At 49.9% G+C, this 22,691-nt stretch overlaps 1 protein-coding gene and 1 long non-coding RNA gene across 11 annotated transcripts in view; one reads left to right on the forward strand and one right to left on the reverse strand.

The window, feature by feature from the left end:
* DNMT3B (DNA methyltransferase 3 beta) overlaps window positions 1–16,470 on the reverse strand; it is a 36,831-nt gene extending 20,361 nt beyond the window's left edge. For 5 of the 10 annotated variants that reach the window (XM_059895858.1, XM_059895860.1, XM_059895854.1 and 2 more), the window contains exons 1-4: window positions 16,331–16,408; window positions 3,376–3,556; window positions 2,404–2,465; window positions 476–583 (exon numbers count right to left, since the gene is read on the reverse strand). In XM_059895858.1, the coding sequence (XP_059751841.1) occupies window positions 476–583; window positions 2,404–2,465; window positions 3,376–3,550 (345 nt within the window). In that variant the 5' untranslated portion in view covers window positions 3,551–3,556; window positions 16,331–16,408. Of the gene's footprint in view, window positions 1–475; window positions 584–2,403; window positions 2,466–3,375; window positions 3,557–16,330 lie in introns of all 10 variants that reach the window. The other 5 variants (XM_059895863.1, XM_059895859.1, XM_059895861.1 and 2 more) reach the window with 3 other exon arrangements.
* A 1,459-nt stretch (window positions 16,471–17,929) lies between these two features.
* Window positions 17,930–21,061, forward strand: LOC132349808 (uncharacterized). Its single transcript, XR_009497746.1, has 3 exons — window positions 17,930–18,028; window positions 18,107–18,287; window positions 21,021–21,061. It is a non-coding gene; the product is annotated as an uncharacterized LOC132349808 (long non-coding RNA).
* The last annotated feature ends 1,630 nt before the right edge of the window (window positions 21,062–22,691 follow it).

Below are 22,691 nucleotides of genomic sequence, written 5' to 3' on the forward strand. Positions count from 1 at the left end.
TGTTCAAATCCTGCACACAAGAGTTAATGTTTAACCTTGAGTAAACTACCGGCGTCTTCTGTCACCTGTAAAAAAATGGGATGATACACATCACATGGGTGAGATTATCAACTGCACCTGCCATGGTCACCAAGTGTCAGCCTGCTTTCTAACAGGCTGGGTGACCATGAGCAGTAATTGCCTTCCCATTTCCAGATTTTAAGTCACAGAATCCACCTACAGAAGCAACTCCCAAAGGTAACTGGCAGTTGAATCATCCACCTGCAAACTATCACCCTTGGGCACTTCTTAGAGTGCTTCCCAAAAAAGTAGAGAACTGCCACGTGAAAACCTTCACAATGATAATCCATGAGCTTTGCTATCATTTTCCAATTTCAAAACATTTGTTCAAAGTTCCCCCAGGGAGATCCTGGACAAGGTTTTTAATGCAGGCTGATGTGTGGTTGAAGTGTCTTGGCTTAGGGCTGGCACTTACAGCTGGGCTTTCTGGCCGAGTCCTGGTTTCACGGAAGAGTTTTGGCATCACTGGAGTGTCGGAGCCATCTCCATCTTCCCCTTCGCCATCTCCATCGCCCGTCAGATCCTTTACAAATGAAACATTATGAATTTTAGGATGTCATATAACCAAAATAGTTTTAAAATGAAGAGCCAATCATATAGAAAACAATCATAATATTGGTCTGAGTGACTTAAAAAGATTTTCAACCTCATTTTGTTCAAAAAATATTTTGCAATGGCTTACCACATGATCATGAATTCAAGAGAAACCTTGGTGGAATTAGAAAACCAAAGAAATGGTGTCAATGCAAAGTGCATCGTGAAGCCTTCCGTGCCCACACCATGGTTAGTCTAGCTTGCGGTGCGCAGCAGGGAGACCTGGTCAATCTCCACGATTAACAGTGTCTGGGGCTTCCCTGGTGGCGCAGTGGTTGAGAATCTGCCTGCCAATGCAGGGGACATGGGTTCGAGCCCTGGTCTGGGAAGATCCCACATGCCACGGAGCAACTGGGCCCGTGAGCCACAACTACTGAGCCTGCGCGTCTGGAGCCTGTGCTCCGCAACAAGAGAGGCCGCGATGGTGAGAGGCCCGCGCACCGCGATGAAGAGTGGCCCCCGCTCGCCGCAACTAGAGAAAGCCCTTGCACAGAAACGAAGATTCAACATAGTCATAAATAAATAAATAAATAAATAAATAAAAGAACGTGAATTTCTAAAAAAAAAAAAAAAAAAAAAAACAGTGTCTGGGAGAAACCACAGGCTCAAGGAAGATGCTTCTTGATACAGTGACCAAGAAGAAATGGTGCCAATCCTGTGTCAAGTGCATGTCCCATGCTGCACACCAAACCCAACAAAAACTGCGCATGAGAACCAGAGCAGTGGTGAGTGGCTCGAGGTCTGGCCGGAGTGTTAAGAACTTGACTTTCACTTGCCAACTAAGGCCTCGAGTGAGTCCGTTCCTCTCTTTAAAATTGGTACAACGGTTCTTCCCTTATAAGGGAAGAACAGGCTTATAGTGAGAATCAAATAATGCACGCTTGCCCACGGCAGGGCACAGAGGAAGTGCTCAGAGACTAAAACAGCTGTTCTGAGCCTCTGATCCAGCACTGTCCCTTCCCAATTCCCCACACAGCTCTCACTCCTCATCATCTGGGTGCCCACTTGTTGTCTTCCATGAGGATAAGAGAAGCTGTATGAGGGTAGGTTTTCATTGGTCCACAACTTTTGTCCATGACTTTGTCCCAATGCCTGACACTGGTTCCTTGAAAAAGTAACCGAATTGACAAAACTAATATGATTAATAGGAAAACAGAAGGCGTAAATAATGTCAGGAGTGAAAAAAAACATAGAAAAACTACAACTTGGAAAAAACTAATCAAGCAGAAACACTGATATTGCAACAAGTGGTAAAAGATATTTCAGTGATGGTTGAAAATCCACTAAAACAAGCCAGGCAAATTCTTTCCAATGTGAAAAAAAAAAAATCCTTGAGGCCACATGGCCACACAACCTTGCTATCAAACCGGACACAGATATATTACAAGAAATAAATCGTACATTCATTTTACTCATGAATAGATGCTAAAGTACATCCAATTTAAAACATACCACGAGCAAGTTGGACTCATTCCAGGAATAAAAGGACAGCTTGCTACAGTAGAAATTTATCAATGTAATTGATCATCCAGATTGAGAAAAAAATAATTTCAAAAACTTGGCAAATAACAGCAGCAAATGGCATCCTAAGTGAGGCTGCTGGAAGTCTTCTGTGTGCCTAGCAATGTTCAAATTCCTCATTCAACAAGTATTTACTGGGTACCAATTTAAGTGGGCCTCAGGTTCCCTATTTGATGCAAACCAAAGAGAATTCCCCTGAATCACAAAAAGTGAGAGTGGAGCGGGTACCTGAGTATAACTTAGCAGGCTGGAGACCTCCCTCTTGGACAGTCGTGAGCTTGATCTGCGGCCTGTGGAGGAAAGAACCAAAGTCTGTTGAGGAAGGAGGAGCCGCCAGGCTGTCCTGGTCTCCTCTCTGGGCTGTGGCCTGGGGTCTCCCTAAACCCAGTGGCATCTTCAGGGGTTAACTCCTAACCCCTCGGGACCCATAGTCCCCTCAATGTATTAGTAAAGCAACAGGACCCAAGGCCTGCATGAAATAGAACCCGAAACACTACTGAAGGTACTCCTGACACGTTCCTTCCAGAACTGTGCTGCCCCAGTCAGTGGTCACTAACTCCACTTAAATGAGCATTCCAGTGCCTGCCATCGCAGCCACATTAAGTGCTCACATGTGGCTCCTGGCTGTCGTAGTGAACAATGCAGAAATAGAACACTTTCACCCTCTGGAAAGTGCTATTGGACAGCACAATTTGAGGAGTTCTCAACAGCAGGATGGGACAATACAGGGGTTTCCAAACCAGCTGGGCCAGAAAATCTCAGTGGGGAGGATCCCAAGGGATCTGATCTGGGAGCAGCAGAGGGGAAGGGAGGAGAGGGTGGGATTGGCAGCAAGCCTTAGACGCTCCCTGCCTGAGTGTATTTCTTCCCATAAAATTCACAGGCCCAGCTGCTAGGGGAGAGGGGTGCCCCTGTAAAAGGGCCAAAGACCTCAAGTCTATCTATGCCGCGACCACCCCCATGTCTGGAAAAGAACAAGGGTCATCGCCTTGGGGTCACCTGCTCAGAGTCCCAGCTGAGGTGACAGGAAAATAGGGAGGCCAGGGGCTCTGCCTCCATCCTCTTCCCTTCCCTGGAGCTTCCCCAGAGCCGTGGTATGAGGCTCTCGCCCCACAACCTGCCTTGAGCCTGCTCGGAGGCTCGTGTGCCAGCTGTGGTCCCCAGTGCCTGCCCACCCGTCCTCCCCACAGGCCAGGCCACCTCTTCCACCTCTTCCACCTCTGATCTCCGGGGTGCTGATAGCCTCCAGGATTGGGGGCGAGGGCGCGTCCTTGGAGTCGGAAGACTGGTCACTGCAGCCCCCGTTGGTGAGGATGGAGTCTTCCCTCCTGCTGGTGTCCTCCTCTCCGTTGAGTTGTCTGGTGTCTCCCTTCATTGTTTCCTGCGGGAGGGCCAGAATGACGAGGGTAGCAGGGAAGCAAGGGCACAAGGGGGCAGCACGCCCCCAAACCTCCCGCCAATGGCTCCAGGTCCTCAGGCCAAGAGAGGCCCCATGACTTGTCCTCAGGGTGATACTCCCGCCCAAGGACCCCGCCCAGGCTGCCCCCCATAGCCTGCCCCCCTCACCAAACTCGGAGGATCGGGACTTGGTTCCATGTGGCCACTCGACCTGAAGGCTCAGAAGCCAGCACCCAGGACAGAGGAGGGGGCTGGGCCGTGGTATGAGGCTCAGGCTGCTCTGTGCAATTAGCCGGCCACTTCAAACAATGCCATCTAGGGCCCGCCTGCCCCGGCCTGCCTGCCGCCAGCCTTGGTCCCCTCTGCCCCTGGCCCTCTCTCCCTGCCCAGCCTCTGCAGGGCCTCAGGAAGCCAGTGCATTATTTTCCCTCCTGACCCCTTTGTTTGCTCTCTCCCTTCCCCTCAATCTCCAGGTCCTCTTCCCACCCGCCCCCTCCTCCCCCACAGAACAGCTTCTCTCCTCTCCATGGCAGCACAAGCCCCGCCCCACCCCAACCTCAGGGGCCCATTGGTCTGCTGGCCTGTCGCTCACTCTCGTCCTCCCTTACCAGCTGGGGCTCAGAGTCCCAAGTTCCCAAGAAGGGAAGGGATGGAGGAGACACAGCGGGAAGGACTGGGGCATTTAACAAGGGGCATGCTCCCCATCTGCTCCGGCCACACCCCACCTCTGGGCCTTTGCCTCCCCACTGCTGCCCACCCTGGTAACTGCACCATCACTAGGCTATTCAGCTAAGACCAGCTCGGGCCAGGTCTTCAGCGATGGGCCAGGTCTTCAGTGATGCGTTGGAGGGCTGTGCGACCTTCGACCTGGCCCACTGCCTGTGACATGTTGGCCTCAAGAACCTGCACCTTGCTCCCATTTATTCCTCCTAATGTGACTGTGGGCCCATTTTATAGAAAAGGAAAACTGATACACAGACCTGATGAGTCTCCAAAGTCAAAAAATCATATGTAATAGACCTGAAACATTGTTAATCAACTATACTCCAATATAAAATAAAATTTTTTTAAGAAACCACATGTAATCGGAAGGGTGAGGCCCCCAGGCTCCCATTCCTTTGTTTCCCCCAAGCAGCTCCAGTATTTGGTGCCACACTGTCCTATCCTGGAACCCTGCTTGGGAAAAGTTTCCCCAGCAAACGGCTGCCTATGGGGGCTGATCACTGCCAGCCCCTATTCCCCATCTTGGAGACTCACCACATGGTGCCTGATGACCAAGCTAGCCTCCAGGGTACCTTCCAGAAGTATCGTCTAGGCTGCAAGCTGCAGTGGTGACGCTGACACCATACCCACCAGGGGGCGCTGTGGGGCTCACTGATGAGGCCTGCAGTGCCCCACTGCGGATTTGCAATGTCACGTGGGTTCTCAATTCCGTCCTCTGCACAGGTCCATCCCCCAGGTTCGGGTGTGGGACAACTAGACCTCTGCTAGTCCTCATATGGCCCAGGGACCAGGGAATCACCCCGGAGCTGGTTAGAACTGCAGAATCTCACGCACCTACTAAATCATGATCAACATTTTCACAGGATCCCTGGGTGATCAATATGCACGTTAAAGAAACACTGCCTTGGGAATTCCCTGGCAGTCCAGTGGTTAGGACTCAGCGCTTTCACTGTGGGACCCTGGGTTCGATCCCTGGTGGGGGAACTAAGATCCCGCAAGCCACTCGGAGCTGCCAACAAAAAAAAAAAAAAGAAAAGAAACACTTCCTGGGTCACAAATGTATACACTGATGTAGTTTAACCACCCCATGTGGTCCAGGGTATGTATGCAGGTTCACAGTTCCTGGTGTTTTCTCTCAACACATGTTAAGGACTCTCACCAGCCCCAGGGAAAAGGAGGAGCGCCTGACCCAGCTACTTCTCAGCCCCTTTCACTCTCAAGCCCCGACCCGGAAGAACAGGTTGTCTGACCTATGGCCAGTTCCTGTGAGTCCAAGTGGCCAGTATCCCAGGAAAACTGCTGGAGTGTGGTTCAAAGTAATGATTAATTTCCAGCGTTTCGCCTCAGGCCAAACCAGTGAACTAAATAACTTGGGTGGCCTGGCAGGGGGTGGGAGGCTGGGCCATGGGGTAAAAGACACCAGGAGGGTCCAAGGGGAGCTCTGTGGAGGCGGGAGGGGCAGACAGGGCTTCTAGTGAGCAGCTGGTATCAGGTCAGAGGCTGAAATCAAGGGACAAGACTTGCCTCTCATCTGGGACCCAGGATTCCCTCAGACAGCTCCCAACTGGATCAATGGGAGTCTCGCTCCTAGACAGACCCATTTGGGGCCTGCAGCCTGGAGCTGACAATGATTAACTATGACTAACCACCCTCAGGCTTCCCCAGGGCCTCAGCAGTGCTAACTTGTCCACCAGCCTGCCAAGAGGGATGGACAAGTGCGCAGAGGTCCTTCCCAAAGCCAGATCTCAACATTCAGGAAAAATTCTGCCCCTAGAACCTAACCCATGGCCACTGGAGGAAGACTCAGGAAAGGAAACCAACCAGCTGTGTCACCAGCTACCTGGGTGCCCTGGGGTGAGCTGGGCATGTAAAATAGTTACTTCTAGTGGCATAATTCAATGTGATTTCATTAAAAATTCCTTCCCTGTAGTTTTCATTACCCTGGATTTGCAACGACATTAGCTACACCACACACACCAGCGTCCAGAACCGGCATGATTGAAAGATGCCCAGCTCAGTTTCTCTCCCGTCCAGGTTATACACAAGGCCAAAGAGATCCAGCTCCAGGCGTGTGCTGCTGCTGGTCCTCAGCCTGGAAGCCCTCCCCATCTCCCATCTCCCTGTCACATACTCAGATTTCAAAAACCACAGTTCAAAAGCCAGGAAGGGTTCTCTCCTAGGTCTCTGCTTCAAAAAGTGATAATCTGGCCCTCTCCATGTAGATATACAAATCCTCTCACTTGATCATTTTTTTCAGCGTTTACTACTATATGCCAGGCACCTTTTTGTGTTTTACCTGTATTAATTCATGCAATCCTTACATGAGGTACCTATTATTATCCCTGTATAACAGATGGGCAAACTGAGGTTAGGCAACATAATACATACTTGACTGGTGAGATTTGTTTAAAGGTGCTCAAAGAGTCCAGGGAAATTAAATAAGAACACACGAATTTTAACTACATGCTCTTGGCAACAGGAAGAAATTAGCACCAGGCATTGGTTTGTAATGGTAGATACAAATCTCCCTCATGAAGCTGTTTGGCTTGTAATGAGTCAAAATTGGCATTTCCCAGATAACATGGCCAACACAAGCCAGCTGCTTCATCTAGACTGATGGTTCCAGCGCTAGAGGATAAACTGGCCGGATTACCTCCCTGACAGAGGTGGCACCTTCCTAAGGGATTTTTCAGCGGGTCTCACATACCAGCTTCAGGACAACCTTGCCACTTGGCTGTTCTAACAGTTCCCAGGCCCCTATTGTAAGCTATAGGCAGTACAAACCTCTAACCCCTACCCCATCCTGAGGCAAGTCCTCTCATCAACCTGCTGTCAACAGGCTCAGATGAATTAAGTCACCCAGCAAAGTGGCAGCACCAAACTCATGCCCAGGCAGTCCTGGGCATGTGCCTGTAACTGCTGTGCCCAAGACAAGTTATGAACAATGCACCATCTATCCCAGGGGCTACGGGAGCCCTGTGGCTGAGGGACATGATACACCAGCTGAGCGTTCACCTTCACAGGAGGTAGTGGTCCGTCCTCGTGATGCAGGTGAACTCTGACCCTTTCCCAGAGGCTGGGGTCCAGCACGTGACTTGGGGGTGGGCAGCAGTGCCGGGTGGGCTCACCAGCAAGGCTCCTCCTGCAAGGCCCTGCCTCATTAGTGCAGGGTGCTTGTGTCCCGACTGAACCAGGTCAGACGTGTCCAAATGCAATGTGGCAGACAGAAGAGTGGATGGCACCCCTAATTAGACTCAGGGAGGAGGCCCAGGGACTCCCCCCCCAACCCAGCTATAAAGCTGAGAAGTGATGTCACTCACTTCTTCCAGGCTGGCACCAGCAGCAGAACTATTTCCCTGGCACCTTGTAAATGTTAATTGCATTAATTAAACTCACAGTGCAGGAAGGGGGGAATGGTGGGCATGATGGCGAAGTGGTGGAACGGGGGTGGCCACTTGGGCATCCCTGCCCATGGTTAGTCCACCCAGGGCTTAGAGATTTGGTGAAGTAAAAAGGGAGAGGTTGAAAGATAACCCCACCTCCCCTGTTTAAAAAATTCCTTCTCAGCCTGTGGGAGGGATATCTTGACTCCTGACTCCTGCCCTTGAACTACTCAAGCCTTTCTTAGCTGTTCCCCAAAAATAGCTGAGATGGAGCAATCAGTATGTACCTCACAAAAAGAGCTACTCTTATGATCCCCATTTTGCAGATGAGTAAACAAGCTCAGAGGAAACAGATCAGCAGATTCCTTGCTGAGGCTTCCAGAGTGACTAAGTGATGGAGGTTGAGGCCTTAGTCCAGAAGTCAGATCTTAAAGACATTTTAAAACGATGCAGTAGGCATAGTTATAAAAGGTAAGCCCAGGAGGGGCAGCTCACCCAGGTGAGTGGAGAGGGAGGCAGCCAGGCAGCAGCGACAGTACCAAGTCAAGGAGGCCAGAAATAGGCTGCCCACCTGGCTGCACACAGAGCACAGGGTCCCAGTTCAGTGCCTTTGCCTGATCTGGGATCTCCACTAAATTCCATAAGAGATCAGATTCACAGGAAAGCGGGAAGAAAAAGTCCTCACTGTCTTCCTCAAGCCCCAGTTTTATAGTCTGTGAAATGAAGTGACCCCACCTAATTCCTAGGTGGTTGGTGCTAGAGATCCCAAAGTAGATGACAAAACCTTAAAACCTGGAGATTACGCTTTCTCGTGTGCTGTCTTGGCAGACTTCCCAGTTCTGTCTCACAAAAGGAAGCATCCCTTCATCCACGATGATTCCGAAGTCTGGAGAACTGCTCAGTGCCTCTGGGTCATGGCTACATGCACCACTGTCATTGTACAGTAATAGCCGGTCCTTGGCATATTTATCAGAATCATCATAAGAATTGATCCCAGCAGGGGTCAAATTGGACAAGTAAAAAAGTTGACTATGAGGATGTTCCTTGCAGCATTGCTCATTAATAGCAAAATACTAACAAATACCTGGATGTTTGTCAATGGATTGTGGTAAAATCATATATCATTACCTTTTAGATAATTCACAGGAAAACCTAGGAACGTACAGACAGATCTGAAATGATATGGCAGCTTAAACTGGAGTTTGGAGTCAAACTTTTTACCCTATGTAAACAAAATGCAAGCAACCAGCCCCCTTCCCCTACAAGTTATTTGGGAAGCCCTAGGAAGGACGTGCAGATGTGGACAGGGAAGCCACAGGTCACCCAGAATGACAGGTGGGGCATGGTGAGACGCAGAGGATTCTGGGAGCTGCCATGCCCACTCCTGTGGCCTTGTCCTCCTTGGCAAAACCAGAGCCAAAGCACCCTCTGCCCTCTTCCCAGGGGGTAAGGGAAGAAAGGAGATCACTATTCAGAAAAGCTACACCCTCAGCTCTGCCCCTCCCAGCAAGCTGCATCTGTTGCTTCAGCCAATGTCTTAAATCTCAGCCCATCTACATACCAATGCCATGGGAATATTGATTCAGCCTTGAAAATGGCAATCTGACAGTATGATCTCACATGTCAAGTGTCTGCATCCTGTTACACAGGATTCTACTACGAGGAATTGACTCACCACAAAGCTCTCACCAAAACCTGTGGGCAAGATCGGCACTGTCTTTCTTTGTTGTAGCAAAAGCTGCAAACAAATGATCAATAGGAGACTGGCTAAATTATATGCAGCCACACCGGGGAGACCACTGAGAAGCAAAGAATGGGGCAACTGTTGCTAGATGAAGCCATGTAAAGTGAAAGTCTGCCCAACAATACTATCCCATTTGTTAATTCATTACCATGGGCATTAAGCAAAGTTCCTCCAGCATTTTTCCTCTAAGTTAGGTCTCTCAGGAAGGTAGCTTGTGGGGGAATGGACAACCATATCCCCATGTTACTTTCACAATCAGAAAGTCAACTTTAAAATGTCACTGTCCAAGAAACATTTCTTCCTTTGAAAATGTTCAAGTTTAGTTAACCTGAAGTTATTTGTATATGGTTTGAGGTAGGGATCTCAATTTTCCCTATAAGGAAAGCCAGACACATATAATAACTAGTACGTCCCAACTCCACCTCTTTTATAAAGTTCCTGTATATAAATGGGATGTCTCTGGGTTCACTTCTCTTTTTGGTATTTACCCCTTGCAACTTCTTTTAATCGTGGTAGCTTTATAATAAATGCTCATACCTGCCAGGACAAGCCTGCCAACCTTATTGAGAAGTTTCATTGATTTTCTCCTTAAAGGTCTTGAACATCCCTTAGTTTGGGTTTTCTTGTTTCTAGTTCCCTCTTCTGGCCCTTCGATTTCTTTTCTAGGGAGCTTAGCACTGCACGTTAGACATCATTCCTAGTTGTTTCCATGAGAGGACTTACAGATTAATCAGAAAATTAATTCTTGAGCATTACTTATTTTTAAAAAATACAAAAAAGAAAAACTAGGTGCAATGTATGAGGGAAGTGGGGAAAGTGATGAAAAGGTATGAACTTCCAGTTATAACTAAGTCCCTATGTTATGTCCCTATGTTTGTTACTATGTATATAACTAAGTCCCTATGTATGTTACTATGGGATGTAACATACAGCACGGTGGCTGTAGTTAACAAAATTGTATTGTATCTTTGAAAGTTGTTGAGAGTAGATCTTAAAAGTTCCCATCATGGGAATTCCCTGGCGGTCCAGTGGTTAGGACTCCAGGCTTTCACTGTGGGGGCCCGGGTTCAATCCCTGGTCGGGGAACTAAGATCCTGCAAGCCACACAGCACAGCGAGACCAAAAAAAAAAAAAAAAGTTCTTTTTTCACAAGAAAAAAAGTTGTAACTATATGAGGTTAAAATGGAATTGCATACTAAATTGGCTTTTTTATAAAAGCCCATGATATCTCACATAAACGGCTTTTTGAAAAACTAGCCACAATTACCTGGCAGGGGTTTGGGCCCGCCCACCTCAACGCAGTGGTGAATCAGGCCTGCAGACAAAGCAGTCAGCAGACAGGTACTCCAGAGCATCTTAACCCAACTGCATCCTGCCAGTTCTGTGGGTCTAAGCCAGGTGGAGGAGGCAAAGGGCTCAGAAATTTCACAGCATTTCAATGCAGATTCCACTCCCTGCTAGCTGTGCGGCCTTAGGTAAGGGTGACAATATTTAATATTGAGCAGTTACTCTGTACTGTGCTTTCAGCCCAACACATAACATCCTAGGACAGATCAGGACCCTGGAAAAGGCCACTCTTATCCATTCAGATAGGAGTTCTCCTGCTATGCTTCAGGAACCATGTTCAGCAGAAGCATCAAAGGCAGGCAAGGGCCAGCCAGCCCCTGCCCTCATGGGGTTGAGGTTAGGAATTGGGGGGTAGGGAGGGCCAGGGGACAGTGGAGATAACAACAAGGTAGGCTCACCCCCAAAACCTGTTCTGCTCTTCTTACACTACAGAGGACAAGATTTCACCCACACCTCTATGCACATTTGCTCAGAATTTTCCAAATCCTATCATCCTGCCTCCCATATAACCCAGAACAACCCAGAAAATCCCTGCAGACAGCACCTGCCTGTTCAGGCATCTCGCCTACCACTGCATTTCTCACCGTGTCCCAGGTGAGGTCTCCTGCTCACCTGCGGTGTCCCCTCTGGGTTTCAGTGCCGCAGCTACAGGACACTCAGGCTTGACTGAGGCCTGCTTTTGCTGCTTTACTCAAGTTACACAGCACATATTCATGGAGCCAGGATGTCAGGGGCCCCAGCACTGTGCGGAAGAATGGGAACACTGACCAAGAAGGCATCAGCCCTTCTCCAGGAGCTGAAGCGCAGTGGAAGGCCCTGGCTCTGGCCCCAGCATGCCACCATTTGCTACAGGAAGCAAACGCAAAGGGAAATAAATGCTGCTTAGGAAGCGCAGTTAACCTCAGAAGGTGGGGCTGCAGGGAGGGATGGAAAAGAAACAGGTAGGCAACCACTTCTCCACCCGGGCTGCAACACAGGAGACCTGATCGGGGGAGAGATTAACACCAAACTGAGAACTCCCCGGTACCTTTTTCCCACAGCCAGGCCTGTACATCTCTCTGGGCAAGGCACTAAAGATTCCTCTGCTACGGGGAATAAGACAAACCAGTATCAGAGAACTTCCTTCAGATTTTGGGAGACCCAAAGACAAGTTCAAGTCCCTATCCCACAAAGAAACCCTCCAGTTTAAGTCCCACAGATAATTTCGGTCTCTCTCAAGTATGGAGATAAGTTTCAAAACTTAAATATGAGAAATGAAAACAGTAAAAACAAACAAACAAAAAGACATACTCAGAAACATTGTACGGAGCACTAAACGCTAAATGAAGATTCTCAGGGAGATACGGGATGTGTCCAAAAAACAAGATGAAGACATCATTACAAATGGCATTTGTAGGACAAGAACCCTTCAAAACATAAAAGCTGAGGACACCAGAAAGCAGAACTTAAGGACAAATGGCCAAAATTCTACCAGGCCAGGAGGCACCACATCTGATAAAGAGTAGAAAAAAGCAAGGGATGCAATGGCTCAAGGAAATTTATTCCCTCAACTTCAGGAGAGGAGTCCCCAACAATGTTGGGCCCACTCCTCCCGTTATCTCCTCCTCCCACACACCTGGTCAGCATCAACCTGTCCCCAAAAGGAAATTTGTTGGTCAAGAACATTTCCCCACGGATCCCTCCCACCCATCAATTATCAGTCATTTCTGAAAATGCACTTCTAACTTCCTGCTCATCATAATCTTTCAATGGCTAATTCCATCTGCTTGGGAAGCCGGCCCCAAAGGTGACCACAGTGCCCTCGGGCACCTGCCCCAATTGAGCACCTTTCCTCACCACTCTGTACTTTCCTTGCGTTCTCATCCCTTCATTTAGGAAGGGCTGCTGGTCCTCTCTACGCTTTTCTCCACTTCTAGAAGAAATTGGGAAGACCCCCTCCCCCAGTGAAAGCAAAACATTCATTACGTTGGGACTGTGAGATTATAGGCCATGACCCGTTTTTTTTCTTGGCATCTGAAGATGGTAAATTTGATTTTCATTTGTATCTAACACAATAAAAGTCATTTTTTGAAATATTCCAATTGCCTACACAAAACAGGTCCTCCTCACTTTTTGCTTATTCCCTGAGGAAAATCTCAGGAATGCTAAGCAGGATTGTTTCTCTCAAGACGTAAATAATGACCACTTGCTAATATTTCAGTATTTACCACATAATGCGACATTTATTGAATCCTCAGTATGTGCACTTTTTAATCTATGGCGTCTCAACTGACTTCAACATCCCCTGGAACTGGCCAACAACGCATCCCTATTTTACAGATGGAGCAACTGAGGCTCACCACCAGCTTATAAACTGAGTGAACAGGAATACAAATCCAGATTTGATTCCAAAGCCCAGGCCCCGTGAGTGTACTGACTCCAATGACTAACATGACCTAGAGCATAACAGGCTTTTTTCAATACTTAGGGCCCCCACCTAACTCATTTTGTGAAAGTGCACCCTAAGGCTTGCTAAGCTAAAAGGCCCCTGGATTCCATTTCGTCCTCCTACCAACTCTACTGGGTGTGTGTGTACTTGTACCCACTTCACAGAAAGGTAATCCAGCACGGCAGCCCCACGTGTGGGCTCCCTCTGCGTTTACCAGGCCACTTCCCTCCAGCCACAGCCAGACACATCTGAACACCTGGACTGGGCTTGTTCCCTTCTGGAAGGACAAACTCTTGGTCCTGGGATACTGGCAGATATGAAAGTTCTGAAAAGCACTAACCACCAAGCTGCCGAAGTACCTGGATCTCCCCGAGTTCCATCAGCTGCAAATTTTTCGGCCCAGTGAGAACATCAGCCCATCACTTTACAAAGAGCATGCCGACGACACGAGGAATTCTGTAGTCCTCCAGCCCTGGTCCACCATGAAACTGAAAAATCACCCTAAATTCATGATTTTAAAACTCACTCAACACCAAGAGGGTGCCTAACCTGAGATCCTGTACCTCTCAAAGGCTGAGGTGGAGGCACTTGCCATGCTGTTGGACCACGAGGAGTTTCAGATTCAGTGAGGACCATCTCAGGTGAAATCGGAAAGTATCTGAGCCTGGAGGCGGGACAGCTGGCAGGAGAGCTGGTCTGAGACAAAGGAGTCAGTCCCACAGCAAGTCTTCTGGGAAGGAGAACTTGCCCAAAACCGCCCCCCACCCCTCAGTCAGGAAGCTTGGGGCTGCAGTAAGAAAGCGCGACAGGCCCCTCTGGGTTGCAGGCCCCACGTGGCTGGAGGAAAGGAAGGAGGGGAAGCAGTCTCTCCCAGCCCCACCTCCCTTGCTCCTCCCCTTCGCCCCCTGCAGCTCCCAGATACCCTCCTCCCCTCCTAGCCAACATTGCAAGGGGTGGAGGTATTGCTTATGGCTCTAAGGAGCGGGATGCAGCCAGCCAGCCCCAGCCCTGGGCCCTTTGTCTCAGCCTTCTCCACCCTAATGGGGAAAGGGAAAGGATCTCACTTAGCTCTACGCCTTCAAGGTAGGCCCCAAATTTGGGCGGAGGTGTAAAAATGGCCCCAACCCATAAAACAAAAACATGTTCCTTTCAAAAAGGAACAAAGGCACTCCTTCCTGCCAACTCCCAAATTGAGGACAATGATTTGGAAAAGCTTTCATAGCTCAGAGGAATACCTTGGTGGAGGAAGGCAGGAAAGGAGGGGCCAGCAGAGGTGCCTCCCTTCATCCCCAATTCTCATTAATGGCCACCCTAAAAAGAGGGGCTAGCGGTTAATTAGTACAATGTCAACATTCACCACCTGCTATGCCAAGCACTATCGCATTGAGTCCTAACCCAAGCCTAATGTGATAGGGGCTATTACCTCTGTCAGACATCTGAGGAAACACTGAGGGTTAGAGGTTAAATCACGTAAAAACTAGTTTCGTTCTTACACAACTTGGGGTTATCAGTACGATTGTTCCTATTTCACAGATGTAATAACTAAGGAACAGAGGGCAACAGATTTACAGGGACAGATTTAAACACATGCCAAAGACCTATGCATTCCCCTAAAAGAGGGCAGCCTGCTTCTTAGACCACACACTAGATAATGATGCCAAGAGTGGCAAGCCTTTATTGAGGGATTACTGTATGCCAGCCCTATAAAATAGGTAGCATCATCTCAACGCTGGAAGAATTAAGTCTGCACCTGGGGATTCCAACGGCTGGGGTGCAAGAAGTCACAGTAGTCCTGGTGGCGGAGGGCAGAGGCAGGTCGGCGTCCTGGGCCCTGGAAGCGAGGGCCCCACCAGGGATCCCAAAAACAGTTACCACCAGTTCACCAAAACTCACAGCATCCAGAAATCAGGAGGCGGAAAGTCAGAAATCATAGTCTTGTCCTTAATTCTCTTTAATTCATACACATCTCAGCTTGAGGGGATGGGGAAGCACAACGGCCCAGCCAGCCTCTTTCAGCCCAGATGATAAGGGAAGGAGGCCAAGTGGAGGCCCAGGCCTGGGGCTGGGCCCAGAACTCCTGCAGCCCTTCCCTGCCACAGGTGAGTGACTCCAGCGAGGAAAACCCAGGCCCAAAAGCAACTCTCCGTTGCTAACTTGCTAAATCGGCCGGCTCTTTCCCAATTTCCACTTTCTCCCCTGTGAAGTGGGACTCAACACCCACCCTCCCTCGCCGAACAATCACACGGGCACGGAGGTACTGCTGGATGTTTTCAGACCTCAGTTTGCAAGTTTGGGAAGTGGGACCAGCCTGACTCTGGAAGAGGGGAAAATGGAAAGTGAGCCCCCAGGGCAGGCAGTGTGGCCGGGGCAGGGAAGCGCCGCCCCGGACCGGCTCCTCCCGGGCCAGGTGTGCACAGGGAGAAGGTAGCCTCTCCCGAGGGCACCCCGGCAGCCCCGCAGCGCCTCGCTCTCCGTAGCTCATCTAGGGAGGACCCCGCGAGCCCGCTCCTCTGGCACACGCCCCCGAGAAGCGCGCACACCCCGGCCCACCTGTTCGCCCGCACCCATCCACAAGCTCTCTCCTAGCCCTGGGACGGAAAAGGAAAAAAAAAAAAAAGTCCCTCGGATGAACCCCCAGGTACAAGTCATAAAGGACGGACGCTCACCTCCTTGGCCGAACTCTCTTCTATTCCGTCCCCCTCCCCAAGGAGGCTCCCTCTCAAGCCGAGGCCAGGTAAGAATACCCCTCCCCATTAACTCCACTTCTCTCCAGTGGGAGACTTCCTCCCCTCGGCTCTAGACCCCAGGAAGGCCGCCCATCGCCCTCCCTGGGGACGAACCTCTTTCCTCCGCTGTGTCTCAGGAACACAGCAAGTATCCCTTCCACTCGTATCGCTGTAAGACACATGCTCCCCGCCCATTTTATCCTCCTTGCCCGTTTCCCCCAAGTAGGATCAGGGACTTCTCCTCCCCAAGCATGCCTGGTCTCCAGCCGGATGGGAGCCGCCTCCCCAGGAGGTCCCGGAACGGGATTCCCTCCCTGCAGTCCCGGGACCCCGCCGCTATGCCCTCCCCCACCAGCCCACGGAATCCTCGGGCTGGCGAGCCTCCCCGGGGCCACGGGGCGCTCACCTGCCGAGAGCCTGGCTCGGGCGCGGCTCCGCGGTCGAGCCGCGGATCCGGACAGGCTGGCGGGAGGCCGGCGGGCGGCCGCGCAGGGCGCTCGGCTAGCGAATCTCCGGCGCCGATCGCCGAGCTACGTTTACTTGGCCACTTAACCCCCGCGCTGCCGGCCGGGCGCGGCGGCCGCCCGCTTGCCCGCCTGCCGGTGGGCCGGTGGCGTCCGTCGGGGGGCGCTCGGGGCGTCCACGCGGGCTGCAGCCGCCGGGCCGGGGGGGGGCGGCTGCTGCGAGGAAGCGGCGCGGGCAGGACCGGGCAGCTGGAGTGGGTGGGGAGGGGGCGGTGCCGAGTCCCCTTGTAACCCCGGCCCGACACTCGCCCCGCCCCCGCCCGGGGGCGCCCCCGCCGCAGCCACTCAGAGCCGCACCTCGGGCGCGGGGGGCGGGGGGCGGGGACGAGGGAAATTTGAAATCACTCCGGAGCCACCCCTCCGCTCCTCCTCCACAGGCGCCGCCTCCCGGCCCCCCCGGCAGATTAAGTCACCACTGGGATAACAGACAGGCCTTCAAGGGGACGCCGCCGACGTCCCCCAACCCTCGAGACTCCTCCCAGGGCCCGTCTTCCCCGCCCCCCACCCCGACCACGGACACAGACGCGGAGGTCTGGATGCGGGGGCCCAGAAGAGGAAGAGCCCCCACCGGAGTCACACAGCAGCCGGGTCTCCCCTTTACCCCCACTCCAGCCGCAGTGCCACCTGGGCCCTGCGGTGTCCCCGCGGGTCAGTCACCCGGCTCTGGACCCTCGGACTAGTCCTTCCTCCCTCCCTCCTACCCTGCTGGCCCTTTGTCGGCCATCTTGAGGGGAGGGGAGGGGAGGGAGAGCAGAGGAGCGAAGACAGTCAGGTCCCTGGCTGGGTTCTGGGGTACAGCTGGCATCACCCGAAGGAGAAGCCCCAGTCTGTTAGAGGTCTCGACGGCCTCTGCCCTTAAAGGGGCATTGAACTATTGGAAAACAGCACTTTCTGATATTTCTCATACCTGGTATTTACGCTGACGGTATTTATTTATTTACCTGCTTATTGTGTGTCTCCAGGTATGAGACTGTGAGGGCAGGGTCTCAGTGTGTCTCAGCACACAGTTAGATGCTGAATAAATGTTGAATGAATGAAAGAACAAATGAATGATGACAAGATGGCCCACAAAGGCCCTAGGTGAGCAGGCTCCAGCCTGCCTTCCCAGGCGTCTCCTAGCCTCGCCCCTCCCTCACTTCATCTAATCTTCTCACCTCCTTGCTCTTCCTCAAATACATCAAGCATGTTTCTGGATGTGCTTTGCCCAGATCTCTGCACCATTCAGTTTTCTCCCAAAATGTCACCTTCTGGAAAGATTTTTCTGACCACCCCGCCTGAGCAGTCTCCCCTCCTTCACTCCTATTTCATTCACTTTGTAGCATGTATAGCCATTTGAAATTGCTTTGCATATTTCCTTGTTTACATATTTCTTATTCTTGTTTTACACACACACACACACACACACACACACTGTGAACTCTACTCCATGAGGGCAGAAACCACATCTGTCTGTCCTGTTCCAAGCTCTGTTTCTAGTGCCTACAAGGAGGAGTACAATACAAGTTTGTTGAATGAATGAACACGGGTTTCCTGACTCCTGGGCTCCGAAACCACAGCTTTTTCCCTTCATCTCTTACCAGGTATTTGCAAATGAGTAAATGATAAATTCTCTGGAAGCCGCAAACGTTTCTAAACTTACTGGATCTTGTTCTACCTAGGAACCCAGAGAGAGACTAAGGAGATACGAAAGTGAAATGGGCTCAGCAGCCAGGAAAGCCTCATGTGAATGAGTGGCAGGAACTCCTTGACCTTCTGGCACAAACATTCAAAATTGGGTTCCAGTCAGTTGGTGCAGGAAGATCTCTCAAGAGGGCCTGTGGCTTGTCCCCACCATCTGTGGTAAGTCTTCAGAGGAAAGAAATTGTATGAAGCTTGTGAGCCTGTGGAGAGGGCTGCTGGGTCTCTGTTTTCTGATCCATAAGCTAAGACCTGCCACATGGCAAAGGATGTCTGTGTACCACCAGGAATGCCTGGGAGGTGTAGTTAAGATGCCGAAGAGTAGGGTTTTGGGGGACATGGCAGGCATTTCTAGGGACAGCAGACCACCTAACTCCAGGAAGAAAAACATATAAGGTCTGAATAAGCAAATGGTCTCTGTCCTGTCATTTGGAAAGAAGGTGAAAGAAAAATGGCATGTTTCCCCATGGCACAGGACTTTATAGTTTGCAGAGTTCCTTGGTCATATTTACCACTTCATTTGAGCCTCTCAGCCACTCCGCGAGGAGCCAGGGCAAGGAGAATTGGGGACCCCACTTCAGATGAGGGGACTGAGGACCACAGAAGAGAAGGGCTTGTGCAAAGTGAGTCAGCCATGCAGCCTGACCTTGATTGAGCATCTGCTATGTGGCAGCTACCTGGCTAGGAATTCAGACAGGAAGGTTCAGAGCTTACATGCTGGTTAGGGAGTGTCAGGCAAGAAACACAAATAAACAAACAAGAGAAAGTCGGGTGTGGATAAATCTGGGAAGAAGATATTGTAAAACGGAGACTAGAAAGACATAGCCAGGGGAAGACCCAGGTCAGGATCCAGCCTGGCATGTGGGAGGGACAGCCAGGGGGCCAGTGTGGCCAGAGCACAGGAAGTAAGGAGGGAAAAAATAACAGGGGAGCCATGTCCTATGAGACCTGGCAAGCCATGGTGGGGATGTCACCATTTGAGCCATGTTCTGACTCAGATGTTTAAAACAGACCTGAGTAGGGAGGTGGATGGGGAGAAGTCTGGTGCCTTATCTGGAAGACTACGGATGGTGGTGGGAGCAGAGGAGGTGGAGAGAAGTGACTGGATTTGGGATAGATTGTAGAGGATGAGCCAAGTGGTATTGCTGGCTCCAGTGGGTAAAGGGAAGAGTGACATCAAAGATGACGCCTGGGGTTTTAGCCTGAGCACCAGGGCGAAGGGTGGTATATTTACCTAAATGAGGAAGGCTTGCAGACTGTGGATTTGGAGGGGAGCACAGTGGGTCTGCCTTGGCCGTGTGAATGTGGAGTCACAGCATGGGCTGGGTTGGCACCCAGGTCCCCCAACTCTCTGTCCAGTGCTCTTCACACTGTCTGGGTGGTAGGGTGTGCCATATACATCTCCCACACCACACCCTCACCCCCAGCATCCATTCTCAGAGGGACTGACCCCATTTCCAAGAGGGGGACCTTTCGTCAGATACTGTGATTTGAATCCGGCCTCTAAGATCATGTGAATCTGATAAATCAGTCACTTGGTCTCTCAGAACCTCAGTTTTCCTCAGCCACAGAAAGAGAAGACTTCAGGGGATTGCTGCTGGGACCATTGAATGCATTTAAATGAACACATTGATACTGGATTACCCAGTTAGGCAGACAAGGCTTTGGCCCCCAGTGAAATATTTTTAAGAAAGATTTTGCTTTTTATTCTCCCAGACCCCCAAGATTTTGCTTTTTGATATTTTTAAAAAATATATAGATGTTACTACATGCACACAAACTTTTTTTTCTAGATTGATTTCAGATTTTCCTCTGGTTGCGTACAGGTACAACAGTGCTTACTTAAAAATTTATTGTAACAGATCACAATCATTATGATGTGATGGCAATCAATATTTATTAAGGAAACAACAAAAATTCTGTGCTTAAAGGACATTTGCTTTGTCATCAAAAAAAAAGATAAGAGCATGTTCTTGCTCTTAGAAAATAAACACGAAAGTATTGAGGCATAAAGGGGCACAGTGTCACCAATTTGCCCTTCTATGGTTCAGAAACAATAATATGCATATATATGGGAGAGGGAGAATGGAAAGCAAGTGGCGCAAAAATGTAAGCAAATGGAGAATCTGGTTAAAAAGACATTCATGAGTTCCTTGTGCTAGTCTTACAACTCCTCTATAAATTAGAGATTATCTCAAATAAAAAGATTATCTCCCCCCAAAAGATTAACATTAAAAAGAAAAAACACACATACATACATACATCCTTGATGCCCTCATGCTAATAAATCAACACATTGATGGACTTTTACCTATGTTGTGATTAAATATTATATTTGTATAGAATTATACCATCATCTTTTCAGCTTTTAGAGCAGCTACAGGTTTTTAATAACATTGAAAAGTGCCTGATGAGCAGTTAACTTCTCCATATATGGTCAGTATTTTTATGAGCAAGTGACTTCACCTCTCTGTGCCTCAATTTCTTCACCTGTAAAACGAAGGTAGTAATAGTACCACGTTGTAGGGTTGTTGTGAGAATTATACGAGTTAATACATGTGAGGCCAACTACTGAGCCCGCGTGCCACAACTACTGAGCCCGCGCGCCTAGAGCCCGTGCTCCGCAACAGCAGAAGCCACCGCAATGAGAAGCCCGCGCGCCACAACGAAGAGTAGCCCCCGCTCCTCGCAACTAAAGAAAGCCCGCGAGCAGCAATGAAGACCCAATGCAGCCAAAAATCTTTTTAAAAAAAGAAAAAATACATGTGAGGCATTTTGAACAGTGCCTGGCACATGGAAACCACCATAAAACTGCTTGTTAAATTAAAAAAACACATTGTTATTGGTAATGAGTACTTATTTCACCGCGCTCCTGTCTGTCCCCCCTCATGGCAGGTGCAGAGATGATCATTCTCCCTGCCGTCTCAGGGACATAACCCTGTCCCGTGGGTTCCCAGCTGCTGAGGCCAGCCCAGTTCACCTCCACAAGCCGCGTCTAGCATGATGAGCTCCACTTTACAGTCGAGGAGACTGAGGCTCTGCACGGTGAGGCGGTTTGTCTGAGCCACAGCTGGTTGGTGGCAGCTCAGGGACTAGACTCCTGGCTCGACCCCCACTACCTGTGACCCCCCCCACTCCACGTGTGCTATGCTAAGGAGTTTGAGCCTCAGTCTTCTTCCCCTTCTAATTGGAATAATAATAATAATAGTGATGCCTACTTCCCGGAGTGACTGCGGGGATTCGCAGAGCCCATGTATGTGAAAGAACCCCATTGTAAGGTACTCAGTCTTAATTGCAGTGTCATTATAGGCCACGTTCATTTGCAAAGTGGGTTCCTCACCTTTCATTTTCAACAGGAACACCCAGACTCCTTTCTGCCCCGGTTGACCATGGAAGGAATTCTTTTCTGTTTTTTTAAATCCCCAAATGGGCCATTGAAATAGTTGCTTTAAATATACCTGCCTAGATGAGTACACAGCATCTGGCCAGGTATTATTCTTTATAATAATTATTATTAAATAAGCGTCTTAGGGGGAGTTCCCTAGCGGTTCAGTGGTTAGGGCTCCGCGCTTTCACTGCCAAGGGCCTGGACTCAATCCCTGGTCGGGGAACTAAGATCCCACAAGCCGCGTGGTGTGGCCAAAAAGATAATAAATAAATAAATAATCACATTAACAGTAGCTATTGTATCGAGAAAATACGGTGTGCCAGACACTGAGCTGGGGGTTTTACATGTATTACACATGGACTTTCATAGCAGCCTTATGAAGTAGGAAGGAGTGGTATCTGCATTTTACACATGGGGAAACAGGTTCACAGGTAGAGTGATTGTCCAAAGTCATACTTCCAGGAAGTGTGTCGCAAAGTTGTATTAAATGCCAAGCTACGGTCTTAACCACTTTGCTACCCCATAAAAGGCTTAGCACGGTGCCTGGTAAGTGCTCCTTAAATATTAGCTGTTGTTAGTATTCTTATTACTGAGTAGGAGGCCCTGTACTTAGGAAAATGAGGCTCAGAAAGAAGCAGTAACTTGCCCAAGGTTACACAGCAAGTCACTGGTGGGCAGGAGGTTGGATCCTGAGTCTCCTTAGGTCCTAGAGCCCTTTGCTCAATGCACAGTTCCACGACTTTCCTTTGCCTGGGGAGGTGAATCTGCCCCATCTTCTGAGCCAGGAAAACTATCCTGAGGCTTTGCTCCTGGCATCTCCCTTCTCTTCCTCCTTGTCCTCCTCCAAAAAAGGGAAGTGCCCTGGAGTGGGGATGGGGGTTGGGATAGGAAGTGGGGTATACCCCGCCTCCTTGTCCTGACAGCCCACCCTCTCCATCCCCTGCAAAGCCAGCTTAGAAATTCTTTCCTTGTTACCCTCACTGAATGGGATGGCTTGGAGGAGGAGGGGTGTGGATATTTACTGACTCTATTGTAGTGGGACTGGGGATAAAACAGAGAACAAAAACAGACTCCTTCCTGGTCCTGCCCTCCTGGAGCTTACAATTGAGTGAGTAAGAGAAACAGACATTAATTAAATTTATCTCATGAGAAATTATGAGATTACGGTTGTGTTAAAT

This window comes from Balaenoptera ricei, chromosome 15 (assembly GCF_028023285.1).
Source record: "Balaenoptera ricei isolate mBalRic1 chromosome 15, mBalRic1.hap2, whole genome shotgun sequence".
NCBI classification, from domain to species: Eukaryota; Metazoa; Chordata; class Mammalia; order Artiodactyla; family Balaenopteridae; genus Balaenoptera; species Balaenoptera ricei.